At 34.4% G+C, this 13,314-nt stretch overlaps 1 protein-coding gene across 3 annotated transcripts; it reads left to right on the top strand.

Moving 5' to 3' along the window:
• The first annotated feature begins 37 nt into the window (after nt 1-37).
• Nucleotides 38-11,760, top strand: LOC143073476 (uncharacterized). 3 transcript variants are annotated; one of them, XM_076249052.1, is made up of 2 exons: nt 38-116; nt 10,224-11,760. In XM_076249052.1, exon 2 carries the CDS (start codon nt 10,245-10,247, stop codon nt 11,739-11,741), a length of 1,497 nt encoding a protein of 498 aa, XP_076105167.1. In that variant the 5' UTR covers nt 38-116; nt 10,224-10,244; the 3' UTR covers nt 11,742-11,760. The 3 variants fall into 3 exon arrangements, with proteins under 3 accessions (XP_076105167.1, XP_076105166.1, XP_076105168.1); XM_076249051.1 differs by having other exon boundaries at nt 49-143; XM_076249053.1 differs by having other exon boundaries at nt 89-111.
• The last annotated feature ends 1,554 nt before the right edge of the window (nt 11,761-13,314 follow it).

Raw genomic sequence — 13,314 nt, 5'->3', positions numbered from 1 at the left:
GCAAATATTTTTTTTAAATTAGATTCCCATACACGACAACCGCAAATAGTGTAAATGACTGGTTACTTTGAGAAAAAAACCAGACCCAGCAAAACCTTCTTATCTTTTAGAGTTGAGTAAGCAAACTTATCAACATTTTTATGGTAATTAAATCAACACCTAAAATGCTGGTTTATACAACTTAAAAAAAAGCTGTTGTTTAGTCATGAAATGAATTTGTAGCCGCAAAAAAAAAATTCCATGAACTAGCTGTACTGGTACCCATATCATATAAGGCACAAAATGTGCACCATAATAGACCACTTTCGAGTTCATCCGTCACCGGAAAAAACTCGTCAATTATACGCGCCTTTATCACCGTCATTTTTGCGTTTAGGGGCGTCGTCACTTCCTTCCAATGTTGAGCGAGTGGTTGGAAAACTATAATTCTATATTGTACGAATTATTCGGCAAATTGAATTCTCAAAATTGACAATCAACACTGCTGTCATTAGGGAATTGTCAGTAAGTACCTACAGAGCAACCGTTATTTCTAGGTTATCCTGCACAAAGACGATCACTAAGACGCTTGATGAACGTAAATAGTGCAGGGATACAGGCCAGCCCCTCTATCTGGTAAGTGACGTCATAAAGGCGTGCATAATTGACGAGTTTTTGCCGGTGACGGATGAACTCGAAAGTGGTCTATTCAGTTACCTTGTTTTGTAACCCCCATTGACATAATGGTTACATTGGTTACATTGGTTACACTCATACAAACTATCACAAATCATCATATTCAGAAATTCTCAAATCCTGGTACATTTGTAACCTCCATTGACCTAATGGTTACATTGGTTACACTGGTTACACACATGCAAGAATCCCTTTTAGCCATCTTGTTACCATGGCAACCCCATTATTCATGGCTGTGAGGTTACATAAGTTATTTAGGTTACAATGATTTAGGGTTACAATGGTTACATGCATGGAGAATCAGGTTACAATGGTTACATGTATAGGGAATCAGGTTACAATGGTTACATGCATGGGGAAGTCGGGTTACAATGGTTACATACATGGAGAATTTGGTTACAATGGTTACATACATGAAAAAATAGGTTACAATGGTTACATGCATGGAGAAATAGGTTACAATGGTTACATGTATGGGAAAATCAGTTTACAATGGTTACATGCATGGAGAATCAGGTTACAATGGTTACATACATGGGGAATCGGGTTACAATGGTTACATACATGGAGAATTTGGTTACAATGGTTACATACATGGAGAAATAGGTTACAATGGTTACATGTATGGGAAAATCAGGTTGCAATGGTTACATGCATGGAGAATCAGGTTACAATGGTTACATACATGGGAAAGTCAGGTTACAATGGTTACATGCATGGAGAATCAGGTTACAATGGTTACATACATGCCTGGGGAATCAGGTTACAATGGTTACATTCCTTGGGAAGTCAGGTTACAATGGTTAAAATACTTGTGACTTTATCTTTTTATCGGTGGCTATAAAACTATGTCCACCATGATGGCCCTATGTGTCCATCATTATACTCCCTGTTGCTAATTAATACACAAGGTATTAATCAAAAACTAGTCAAGGATAAAGGGAAATCATGACTGCATTGAAGTGTTAAAATTACATAACCTACAGGTAAAGTGTCTCAGGTAAAATATGTGTTTGTCAAATTTAATTACTGTGAATATGACCAGAAAATTCAAAAAATAAAATGAAATAATACAACTAGTTGAACCAGAGACATATAAAACACATATAGCCGTATAACATTGCTAAAAGGTTTGGTTTTAAGTGAAATATTCTTGGCAAATTGCGCCACTTAAAATAGAAACAGGACGTTATGAGAATAAACCAATAAATGAAAGATGTTGTTTTCTGTGTAAAAATGAAATTGAAGACGAAAAACATGTATTTACTTTATGTCCTTTATATGCAGACCTTTGAAATATATTGTATAGTGAAGCTGTAAAACATAACGATCAATTTTATAACTTGTCTATTGACGAAAAGTTTATATTTTTATTCAGAAACGAAGAACTATGTCAGGTAGTTGCTAAAACCTGCTATAACATTTTATGTAGAAGAACAAATTTTTTATTTGTATATAGCTGATGATATATTTTAAATCTTAGATATGTGTAGTTTTAAAATTGTATAAATTTTGTATATTATTAATCCTTTAATATTAGTCTCTCATAATTCTTAATAGAATGGCACTTGTATATGTTTTAGTATTTAAGCTAATGATATTTTACTGTTAGTTTTAATATACAATATGTTTTATAAATGTTATCCAATATTTCATGTTATGTATGTAACCATTGTAACCTGATTCTCCATGCATGTAACCATTGTAACCTGATTCTCCATGCGTGTAACCATTGTAACCTGATTTCCCATGTACAGTCAGAGCTCAGACATAAATAAGTCTGAATCTGCTTTTGACTCATAGAGGGCTAAATTTGTAAGTTTTAGGATTTGTCTCCCTTTAATGCAAGACAAAATACGACTTTAATAAGTCAAATATTGTTAAGCAAGAAATAATTGACCAGAATCAAAAAGTTGCAAATAACGACTTCTACGAGTCGATAAGTGATCAAAATTGGTAAACTTCAAGACCCACGCATATTTATAAGGAGGTCATGCATCTAAATCAAATAATGACAACATTGAAAGACAATGTTTTGTCTTCTAAAGAAAAATATGAATGAGAGTCTAAAAAATCGGAGATAATGTTAATTAACCTTACAATGTAACCACCTGGAACCACACTTAATGAGGTGAAACATCTGTGTTTAGTGAGGATGTTCAATTAGAAAATTAAATATAGATAGCTCAAGTCCTTGTGAACTCTCAGACAGGTTTTTGCTGTCATAGGTGGTGTAGTTTGGCCACCAAGTGAAATTAAGTTTTTTCATCAACATAAATAGACCTAAACAAGTCTGTCATTTTCTGACTTAGATAAGTCTAAAATTGAAAACACATTTTTATGATAAATACATGTTTTGACTTCTATAAGTCGAAAACAAAAATCGACTTCTTTATGTCTGAGCTCTGACTGATGTAGGTAACCATTGTAACCTGATTCTCCATGCATGTAACCATTGTAACCTGACTTTCCCATGTATGTGACCATTGTAACCTGACTTTCCCATGTATGTAACCAGTGTAACCTGATTCTCCATGCATGTAACTATTGTAACCCGATTCCCCATGTATGTAACCATTGTTACCTATTTCTCCATGTATGTAACCATTGTAACCTGATTCTCCATGCATGTAACCATTGTAACCTGATTCTCAATGCGTGTAACAATTGTAACCTGATTCTCCATGCGTGTAACCATTGTAACCTGATTCTCCAAGCGTGTAACCATTGTAACCTGATTTCCCATGTATGTAACCATTGTAACCTGATTCTCCATGCATGTAACCATTGTAACCCGACTTTCCCATGTTTGTAACCTGATTATCCATGCATGTAACCATTGTAACCCGACTTTCCCATGTATGTAACCATTGTAACCTGATTCTCCATGTATGTAACCATTGTAACCTGATTTTTTCATGTATGTAACCATTGTAACCTGATTTTTTCATGTATGTAACCATTGTAACCTGATTCTCCATGCATGTAACCATTGTAACCTGATTTCCCATGCATGTAACCAGCATGTAACCATTGTAACCCGACTTTCCCATGTATGTAACCATTGTAACCTGATTCTCCATGTATGTAACCATTGTAACCTGATTTTTTCATGTATGTAACCATTGTAACCTGATTTTTTCATGTATGTAACCATTGTAACCTGATTCTCCATGCATGTAACCATTGTAACCTGATTTCCCATGCATGTAACCATTGTAACCTGATTCTCCATGCGTGTAACCATTGTTACCTGATTTCCCATGTATGTAACCATTGTAACCTGATTCTCCATGCGTGTAATCATTGTAACCTGATTCTCCATGCATGTAACCATTGTAACCGGACTTTCCCATGTATGTAACCATTGTAACCTGATTCTCCATGTATGTAACCATTGTAACCTGATTCTCCATGCATGTAACCATTGTAACCTGATTTTCCCATACATGTAACCAGTGTAACCTATTTCTCCATGCATGTAACCATTGTAACCTGACTTTCCCATGTATGTAACCATTGTTACCTGACTTCCCCATGCTTGTAACCTGATTCTCCATGTATGTAACCATTGTAACCAAATTCTCCATGCGTGTAACCATTGTAACCTGATTCTCCATGCGTGTAACCATTGTAACCTGACTTTCCCATGTATGTAACCATTGTTACATGACTTCCCAATGCATGTAACCATTGTAACCGATTTCTCCATGCATGTTACATTGTTTCCCTATTCTTCATGTATGTAACCATTGTAACCTGATTTCCCATGCATGTAACCATTGTAACCCGACTTTCCCAGGCTTGTTACAAATTTTTACTGGATTCCCCATGGACAGCCATGCATGTACAGTTTGCAACAGATAAAGTCACTATTGCATATCATTTACTTAAGGTCCATGTGTGTAACCAATGTAACCAATGTAACCATTGCTTCAATGGGGGTAACAAAACAAGATACCTATATTCGGGTGCACATTTTGTGCCATATCTAACCATATGATAATGTTATCTGCTATTGTTGGACACAGAATACAGGACACTAAATCAATATACATTATTTAAACAGGGATCATCACAACCTAATAATTAAGTGTGGCGGTGCGACAAGCTTAAACTACAAACGCTAAGTTAAAATTACCCACACCATGCTTATTTTCTTGTCCGCACATTTGAAAATTCAATATATATTAGGGATCTCCATGGCCTGTTTAAAGTCATGGCTCCCCACCATCGTTTAAATATCCTGTGCCTCGCCATTGTTCTAATATCTTGCGCCATCATCAAATGACTCGCGCCATCATTAAATTGTCTTGCGCCATCATCAAATAACCTGCGCAATCATTAAATTGTCTTCCGCCATCGTTCAAAACTGTAATCTTTTTTTATAGCTCAACACCATTTTTTGAGATTCACTTGATGTTGAGTATCGAGTTGCGAGTAAAGAATTACTACAGTCGAAATGCGATTTAGGAAAGTCGAGTTGCCAGTTAAGAAAGTCGAGTTGCAAGTCACAAATGAGTTAAGAAATTCGAGTTACGAGTTAAGAAAGTCGAGTTACGCCCAGTTAAGAAAGTCGATTTTCAAGTTACAAAAGTCGAGTTATGTGTTAAGAAAGTCGAGTTGCGAGTTAAGAAAGTCGAGTTTCAAGTTATTAAAGTCGAGTTGTGAGTTAGGAAAGTCGAGTTGCGTCAAAATGTGCTAACGAAACTCAGTGATTTTATTTATTTGGAATGATGATGGCTTATAGAATTGTATACAGTATTGTTGATTATTTTTGTTGTTTGGACTTCATCTGAGTCTCTTGTAAAAATAAAATGGATTGCTTACATATAAATCATACGTATAGTATTTTCTGAAGAAGCAGATAGCCTTTTGAAATACAGCGGATGGCTTGCAGTTTAATTATTATTAAATTTCATAGCTAGCACCGTCATATTAAACATAAAGGGAGATAGCAACCAAACTTTAATACATAAATGTAAAATAACCCTTCAGTTCTGCAGATTTCGTATAGAGTGAGCTTTATGGGGCAGCTCCAGAGCCGGGCAATTTTTTTCGTTAGGGACCGTAAAATTTATTCTTTGGCAGTGACACTCAATATTGTGGACGTTAAAATTATATACATTGTATGTCTACATCGGCTAGAGATGAAGGTGCTCAGTCAGGAACCTTAATAGTTAGCCTTTGTTACTCTTGCATATTTTTAAAAATTTTGGTTTATCTTTATATTTAAGAGCATAGAATGGCGTCCATATTCTTGATGTAATGAACATTGTGTTTCTGGGCCTGCTCAGGGCTCCCTCTAGGTGGGTGATCCTCGCTGTGTTGAAAACCTAATGGCCTTTGGTTGAATTGTATATTTTGGTTGGGTTGCTGTTGAAATGTTATTCTAATAAGTCACATACATTTAATTCAAGACAGGACCTGAACTATAAAATCATTACAATTAACATTATTATTGTTATTACAATGTACATATATTCATTTACATTTCGTCTAACATCTCGATATGTAATAATATAGTTTCCTAAATATTTAAGTACAGACAAATTTTCATTAGTAAATAACCGAACAAATTTTGTCTCATTTGAGAGATACGAAAAATTAGTACAGAGACTGTAAAATATCTCCCTTCAGATCATCTTTGTACATGCTGGACAACTTGTAATGAAATGTTATTCATCTTCAACTAGATTTAGAGTACATTTCTTACAAAGCCTTTAAAGTCTTATTATATAAAGTTTTATATCAGTCTCTTTCTATTTTGAGATCATGGCCACTGATTCTGATTTTACATATGACACTTCATTTTAAAATTGTTTTAAAGATGCATGTAGCTACATTTCTTTAGAAAAACATTTTTTCAATTTGAAATAAGTATCTAATTTATAACTCTTTGTACCTTTTTTTTTTGTACCAAAATATAACAAAGTTTTTGCTTAACCAATGGCGGACCCAGAAATTTTCATAAGTGGGGGTCCACTGACTGCCTAAGAGGGGACCCGCTCCAGTCATACTTCAGTGATTCTCTATATAATAAACCAAATTTTTTGCAAAAAAGGGGGGGGAGCAGGGCCCCCTGAAAAACCCTCTAAATCCGCCTCTGTTAACTGACTTGAGAAAAAAGTAAAGCTTTACTTCCAAATTATGAATATTCAGCTTTTTTAAAATTTAATCCATACGAAATTCCAATGAGCAAACTATTTTCTCCATTATTTTGCAGTGTGTTATAGTCCATGCGAGATGCCGAATTTCCTTTACTATTCTATTTTTAGGATTATTTGTTTACCAAATATACGGTAATAAGGTAATTTATGGTCAGACTGGTTCTTTTTATCCTTTTTATGTTGTAGTGTAAACGCACTGGAATAAATAAGATCGATCTCGTCCTTTAAGGAAACATGATTTTTTTTCAAATACTTCCAGAACTTAACTTTTACTAGACTCTTATAAATAAGTATCACATATACCTCATTCAAATCCTGCAATCACGGGAATAACTTAGTTCGGATACATGCATGCTTTGTTTATCAAATGTGAATCAAACCTGAAAATTCTGTGTCAAAGATATTTTTGTAACTCACAACTCTACTTTCCTAACTCGCAACTCGACTTTCCTAACTCGCAACTCGACTTTCCTAACTCGCATCTCGACTTTCCTAACTCGCAACTCGACTTTCCTAACTCGCAACTCGACTTTCCTAACTTGCAACTCGACTTTCTTAACTCGCAACTCGACTTTCCTAACCTGCAACCCGACTTTCTTAACTCATAAATTGCAACTCGACGATAAGAAACCTTTCCATTTTTTTAGCAATTATAATCAAATGCATGTAATTGCATAACCCTTAGGCTTTTTTATATTATAATCCAATACAGTTCAAACGCCTGAGGGATATCTAGATAAAGATCATTAATCACTTGTACCCGAGCTTGTACAGGTAGATCAACAAACCACACAGGAGAATACTATCTGAAATGTCTGAAGAAAGACGATTCGTTTATCAAGTTATTCACCTAAGTTTCAGAAAAAGCTTATAATAATTTAGACTAAAAAATAAATTAATAATCCAGTTACAAAGAAAACAGTTTAACAAGTCGAACATGTGCTTTTATTTTGACTTACGCAATCAGCATCCCCCTTTTTTAAGAAGTACAAAATAAGATGTAAAACATTAATATTATTTCATCTCAAATAATTTGAGTACTGCTGTAACGATCTTATAGAATTACTTTAAAAGTTAAAAAGTAAAAACTTAAGTATTTACTGTGAAGAAATATCGTATCGCAATTCCGATTCATTTCCTAATTTACAATCAAATTGATACATCCGTGTTTCCAGTTTATATTCAGACTCGAAAGATGCATGTTGCATAGCATCAATTTGCTAGATAAAGTCATTAAAAACCTTTTCATTTGTCAATGTTTGCTTTTTAAATCTCTTCAACCTTTTACATAACCGAAAGAATTGTTTTGTTGTTGCTGCAAATCAGCCATACTGGTAATGGATTCATGAGTCATGAATCATGACTTCTGAATTTGACAGTTCCCGTGAAAAATAAGCTCCACATGATTTTTAACCCCCATAACAACTACCAAAAAATAGCAAGAAAACTACATGGGGACCTTCATGACAGCTTTTGGTCATTCTCGACTAAGAGGGGACTATGAAGGCTTGGCATTTGAATAGTTACAAACGGTAATTAATGAAAATTTTGATACTTGTATAATGAAAATTCAAGTAAATATAATTTACCGTAGATCATGGTAGATAAGTAAATGAATTAGCATGTTCACCATTCCTGACATGGAGGGATGAAATACTTTCGATCACACTACACTGTATGGCGTAGACACGGTTTGTGATTGTGAAAGTTCTTCCATCGTTCAATTTTCATTCATGGAGATCCCTGAGATATTGAAGTTAAATTTCAGTTATCTCTAATCCAATTATCATGTCAGTGGCAATTAAGACCAATACAGCGCAGACAAAGACCTATATATTCAACAAGATTTAACCATTTTGAACTGCATTTTCGATAGTCCAAATAATTATGACATCTTGAAAGGCTATTATATTTTTTTCTTTGACGCCTTACGTCTCAGAAAGGCATCAAAGCAAAAATTTAAAATAGCCTTCCAAGTTATCATATTATTTGGACTACATTTTCAAAAGAAAAATTGGTCATTAATTTTATTGATTATAATTTGAAAATAGAAATAACCTCTTATCTAATTTTAAAAAACTGTTTTTAGTGGTTAAATCATATCTAATTTTAGAGAACTATTTCTATTTATTCAGTTTAAGTTATTTCCCTTTGAACTGAAAATTAATAATTAATGAATAAAATTAAAATGTGTTTCATTTCAACATAAATTCCATAATAATTAATTATATAGTTTTCTTTCAAATGCAGAATCTAAACCAGTTTTTAAGTTGGTTTAAATCAGGGTCCAAAATTAAACTTTGATAAACATGTACTTTTGGATCATAATGGGTGAATGTTTAATTTCAATTTTTTTCGTCGATTTTGGCAAAAACAGTTAACAAAAAATGCAAAAATGCTGATAACAGTACTAGTTAACAAACAGGGTTGAAAACAGTTAACAGCTTAAATTGATCTCAGATAACAGTTAACAACACCTTGAAAAGGGCCAAAACAGGTTAACATAAAAAGGTATTGCCCCCCCCCCCCCCCCCCCCCCCCTCTCATTCATTTTGTGTCACAAACCTATTGCTGTGTCAAATATTCAATCACAATCCAAATTCAGAGCTGTTTAAGTTTTCAGCTTACTAGTAAATGATTATGTAGTGTCAATACTTGCTCAACCGTCAACCTCTGTAGAAAATCTGGTTTACTGTCACTCTGACAGCCTCTACTTCATAAGTGAGTTGAGTTGGTAAACCAGAGTGGGGCAATTTTGTGAAAAGGTGGGGGGTATTTGATGTGAGAAGATTTTGTCTTGCTTCCTTCATTTACACACATGTACATTATGTGATATAATTCATTGTAATCACAAGGTCTCAGTGATTGTTGACAAATGTGTTGGAGAATTCAGAAGAGAATAATCCTTCCAGTGTATGCCTTGTAAAACTGGAAAATGATCTCATTATTGTGTTTTTACCATTAAATTTTGAAGTTTAAGAAAACAATTATTGATAACTTTACAAATTTGCATCCTGTGTAATATAATCATGATAATAATTAAAAAAAAGTGTACATCAAAATGTTGTGAATGGGTAAAAATGATCCAAACAGTGGAAATTCAATTGCAACCAATGACAAGAAGTTATTTTCATCTTGTGGTATGAACAAAAATGATGGAACAATTAAAGTGTCATTAGATTCTAAAACAGCATATTCTTATCTGCATTCATAGGGTGTGCAATGTGCATATTCTCAGGACTGATGGTAAGATGATAAAGGACAACAAAATACTGTTCACTCAGTGCCTTTAACCTTTGCAAGTGTATATTTATAGTAGTCTTTGGGAAAAATTCATTGAAAATCTAAATAATAAAATATATTTACTTTTTTTTACAGATTAAAAACTTTAATGAAATAATGGATAACTGGTCTGCAATTGCAAAAGTCTATGATCCGTTGAAAGCAGGAAGTATTGATGCCACAGATACAGAACCACATGACCATGGCATCATCAGAGCAATGGCAGCTAAATACAAACCAAATAAAGATGTAATAGGTGATCCAGAGAAAACAATATTCATAGCTCGTCTTAATCCAAAAACAGACGAAACAACAATCCAAAAAGTTTATTCTGGATATGGGGTTATCAAGCAATTTAGATTAGTACGTGATATTATAACAGGATATTCTAGGTGTTATGCTTTTGTTGAATATTATGATCATAAAGAGGCTGAGGATGCTGTTTGGAGGGGACATAAGCAAGAAATTGATGGTTCTGAAGTTTTTGTTGATTATGAATGTGAACGAGTACTCAAAGGATGGGTACCTAGAAGACTTGGGGGAGGCTTTGGTGGGAAAAAAGAATCAGGACAATTAAGATTTGGGGGCAGAGATAGACCATTTCGTAAACCTATTTATAATAAAATGATAGCTCTTAAAAATGTTAATAATGACCATTATGATAATGCATGGGATGATAAAAGTAGTGAGCATGATGCAGATGGTCATGAGAATTATAGAGGCACAAACAGGGTACGTTCTGATCGATCAAATCCACAATATTATGAGAACTTAAATAAATTTAAGACGTCTGAAAAAATTCAAAGTTATAGAGAAAGACAGCAAAGTAAGTACAGTTTCACAGATAGAAGCAGAGAAAGACATCAGACAAGAGATAGATCTAAGGAAAGAGACCAACGATACAGTAGATATGACAAAAGTAGTCGGGATACAAGTCTACATCAGTCAAAACATTCAAGAGAGACTGCAGGGGAAAGAAGGGGAAGTAATAGAGACAGAGATAGAATCAGGAGCAGTGATGGACCAAGAGATAGAATTAGAGATGATAGATCCAGGGATAGAAGTAGGGATAGATCTGGCGAGAGAAGGGGAGATAATAGATCCAGGGATAGAAGTAGGGATAGATCTGGTGAGAGAAGAAAAGATACTAGATCCAGGGATAGAAGTAGGGATAGATCTGATGAGAGAAGGGGAGATAATAGACCCAGGGACAAAAGTAGGGATAGATCTGGTGAGAGAAGACATGATAGATCAGAGAAAAGAGGGAAAATATCAAGGGATTCAAAAAGAGATCTAGAGACAAGTGAAGACAGAGAAAGAGAAAAATATATAGATAGAAAAATAGATAAAGGTAAACACCTAGAAAGAAGTGATTATAGGGGACAAATTGCACCAGAAACATATGATGAAAGAACAATCAATAGACTCATACAATCCACTATGAGCAGTATTTGGGATGAACATGATAATGAACATGATAATGAACATGATAATGAACATGATAATGAACATGATAATGAACATGATAATGAACATGATAATGAACATGATAATGAACAAAATCAACATACTGAAAACAAAGTAACTGAAGATTTAGAGGTTCCAGAGAATTAAAAAAGTATTTTTTGAACAATTGAGTCATTTTAAATTTCACCTGACCCAAAGGATGAAGAGAATTATTGTCCATTTTTTGTCATCCCTCATCTTTTGTTCATTGTGTAAACTTTTTTAAAAAGACCTTACAATTATCAGAAAAAATAACAGTAAGAACTGTTTCTTTTGCAATTAATTGCCAAAATGCAATTCCATACAGAAATTGGAGGTAACAATACTAACATTTTTTTATTGTTCCAAATCCTTTATCAAGTCCTCTGTCAAATACTACCAATGATTACCAGAATGTTTCTGAAGGAATCTTGTTTAAAAACTGAATCATGGGATTTCATCCATCATTGACCAACAAACAGCTGCTGTTGCAAAACATAGATCATAAGGGTAAACACCATTTGTAGCTCACCTGGCCCAAAGGGCCGAGTGAGCTTTTCCCATCACTTTGCGTCCATAGTCGTTAACTTTTACAAAAATCTTCTCCTCTGAAACGACTGGGCCAAATTAAACCAAACTTAGCAACAATCATCATTAGGGTATCTAGTTAAAAAAATGTGTCCGGTGACCTGGCCAACCAACCAAGATGGCCACCATGGCTAAAAATACAACATAGGGGGTAAAATGTAGATTTTGGCTTATAACTCTAAAACCAAAGCATTTAGAGCAAATATGACCGGGTAAAAATGATCTATTAGGTCAAGATCTATCTGCCCTGAAATTTTCAGACAAATCGGACAACCTGTTGTTGGGTTGCTGCCCCTGGATTAGTAATTTTAAGGAAATTTTGCAGTTTTTAATCGGATTTTTGTGACAAAAATGTCGGTTATTGATTTGGGGATGTACGGCGGGCGGGCGGTCGGTCGGGCGGGCGGGCGGGAATCAGATGTTGTCCGTGCATTAACTCATGAACCGTTCAACCAAAGCTTTTAAAATTTTAATATGTTGTTACTGACAACTAAATGAAGGTCAAGTTCAATAATGGCAATTTTGACTTTTACCGTTCAGGAGTTATGGTTCTTGAAAGATTGAAAAATGGAGTTTCCAGTCGTGTCCCTGCATTTATGCATGAACTGTTCTACCTAAGCTTCCCAAATTTTAATATGTTGTTACTGATGACAAAATGGAGGTCAAGTTCAATAATGGTGATTTTGACTTTTACCGTTCAGGAGTTATGGTTCTTGAAAGATTGAAAAATGGAGTTTCCAGTCGTGTCCGTGCATTTATGCATGAACTGTTCTACCTAAGCTTCCCAAATTTTAATATAATGTTACTGATGACAAAATGGAGGTCAAGTTCAATAATGGTGATTTTGACTTTTACCGTTCAGGAGTTATGGTTCTTGAAAGATTGAAAAATGGAGTTTCCAGTCGTGTCCGTGCATTTATGCATGAACTGTTCTACCTAAGCTTCCCAAATTTTAATATGTTGTTACTGATGACAAAATGGAGGTCAAGTTCAATAATGGTGATTTTGACTTTTACCGTTCAGGGGTTATGGTTCTTGAAAGATGATGACAAAATGGAGGTCAAATTTGATATTGACGATTTTCACTTTCACCATTCATCAGTAATGGTTCTTG

This window comes from Mytilus galloprovincialis, chromosome 4 (assembly GCF_965363235.1).
Source record: "Mytilus galloprovincialis chromosome 4, xbMytGall1.hap1.1, whole genome shotgun sequence".
Taxonomy (NCBI): domain Eukaryota; kingdom Metazoa; phylum Mollusca; class Bivalvia; order Mytilida; family Mytilidae; genus Mytilus; species Mytilus galloprovincialis.
The sequence above is the reverse complement of the archived record's forward strand: the minus strand, read 5'-3'. Positions and strand labels throughout refer to the sequence as shown.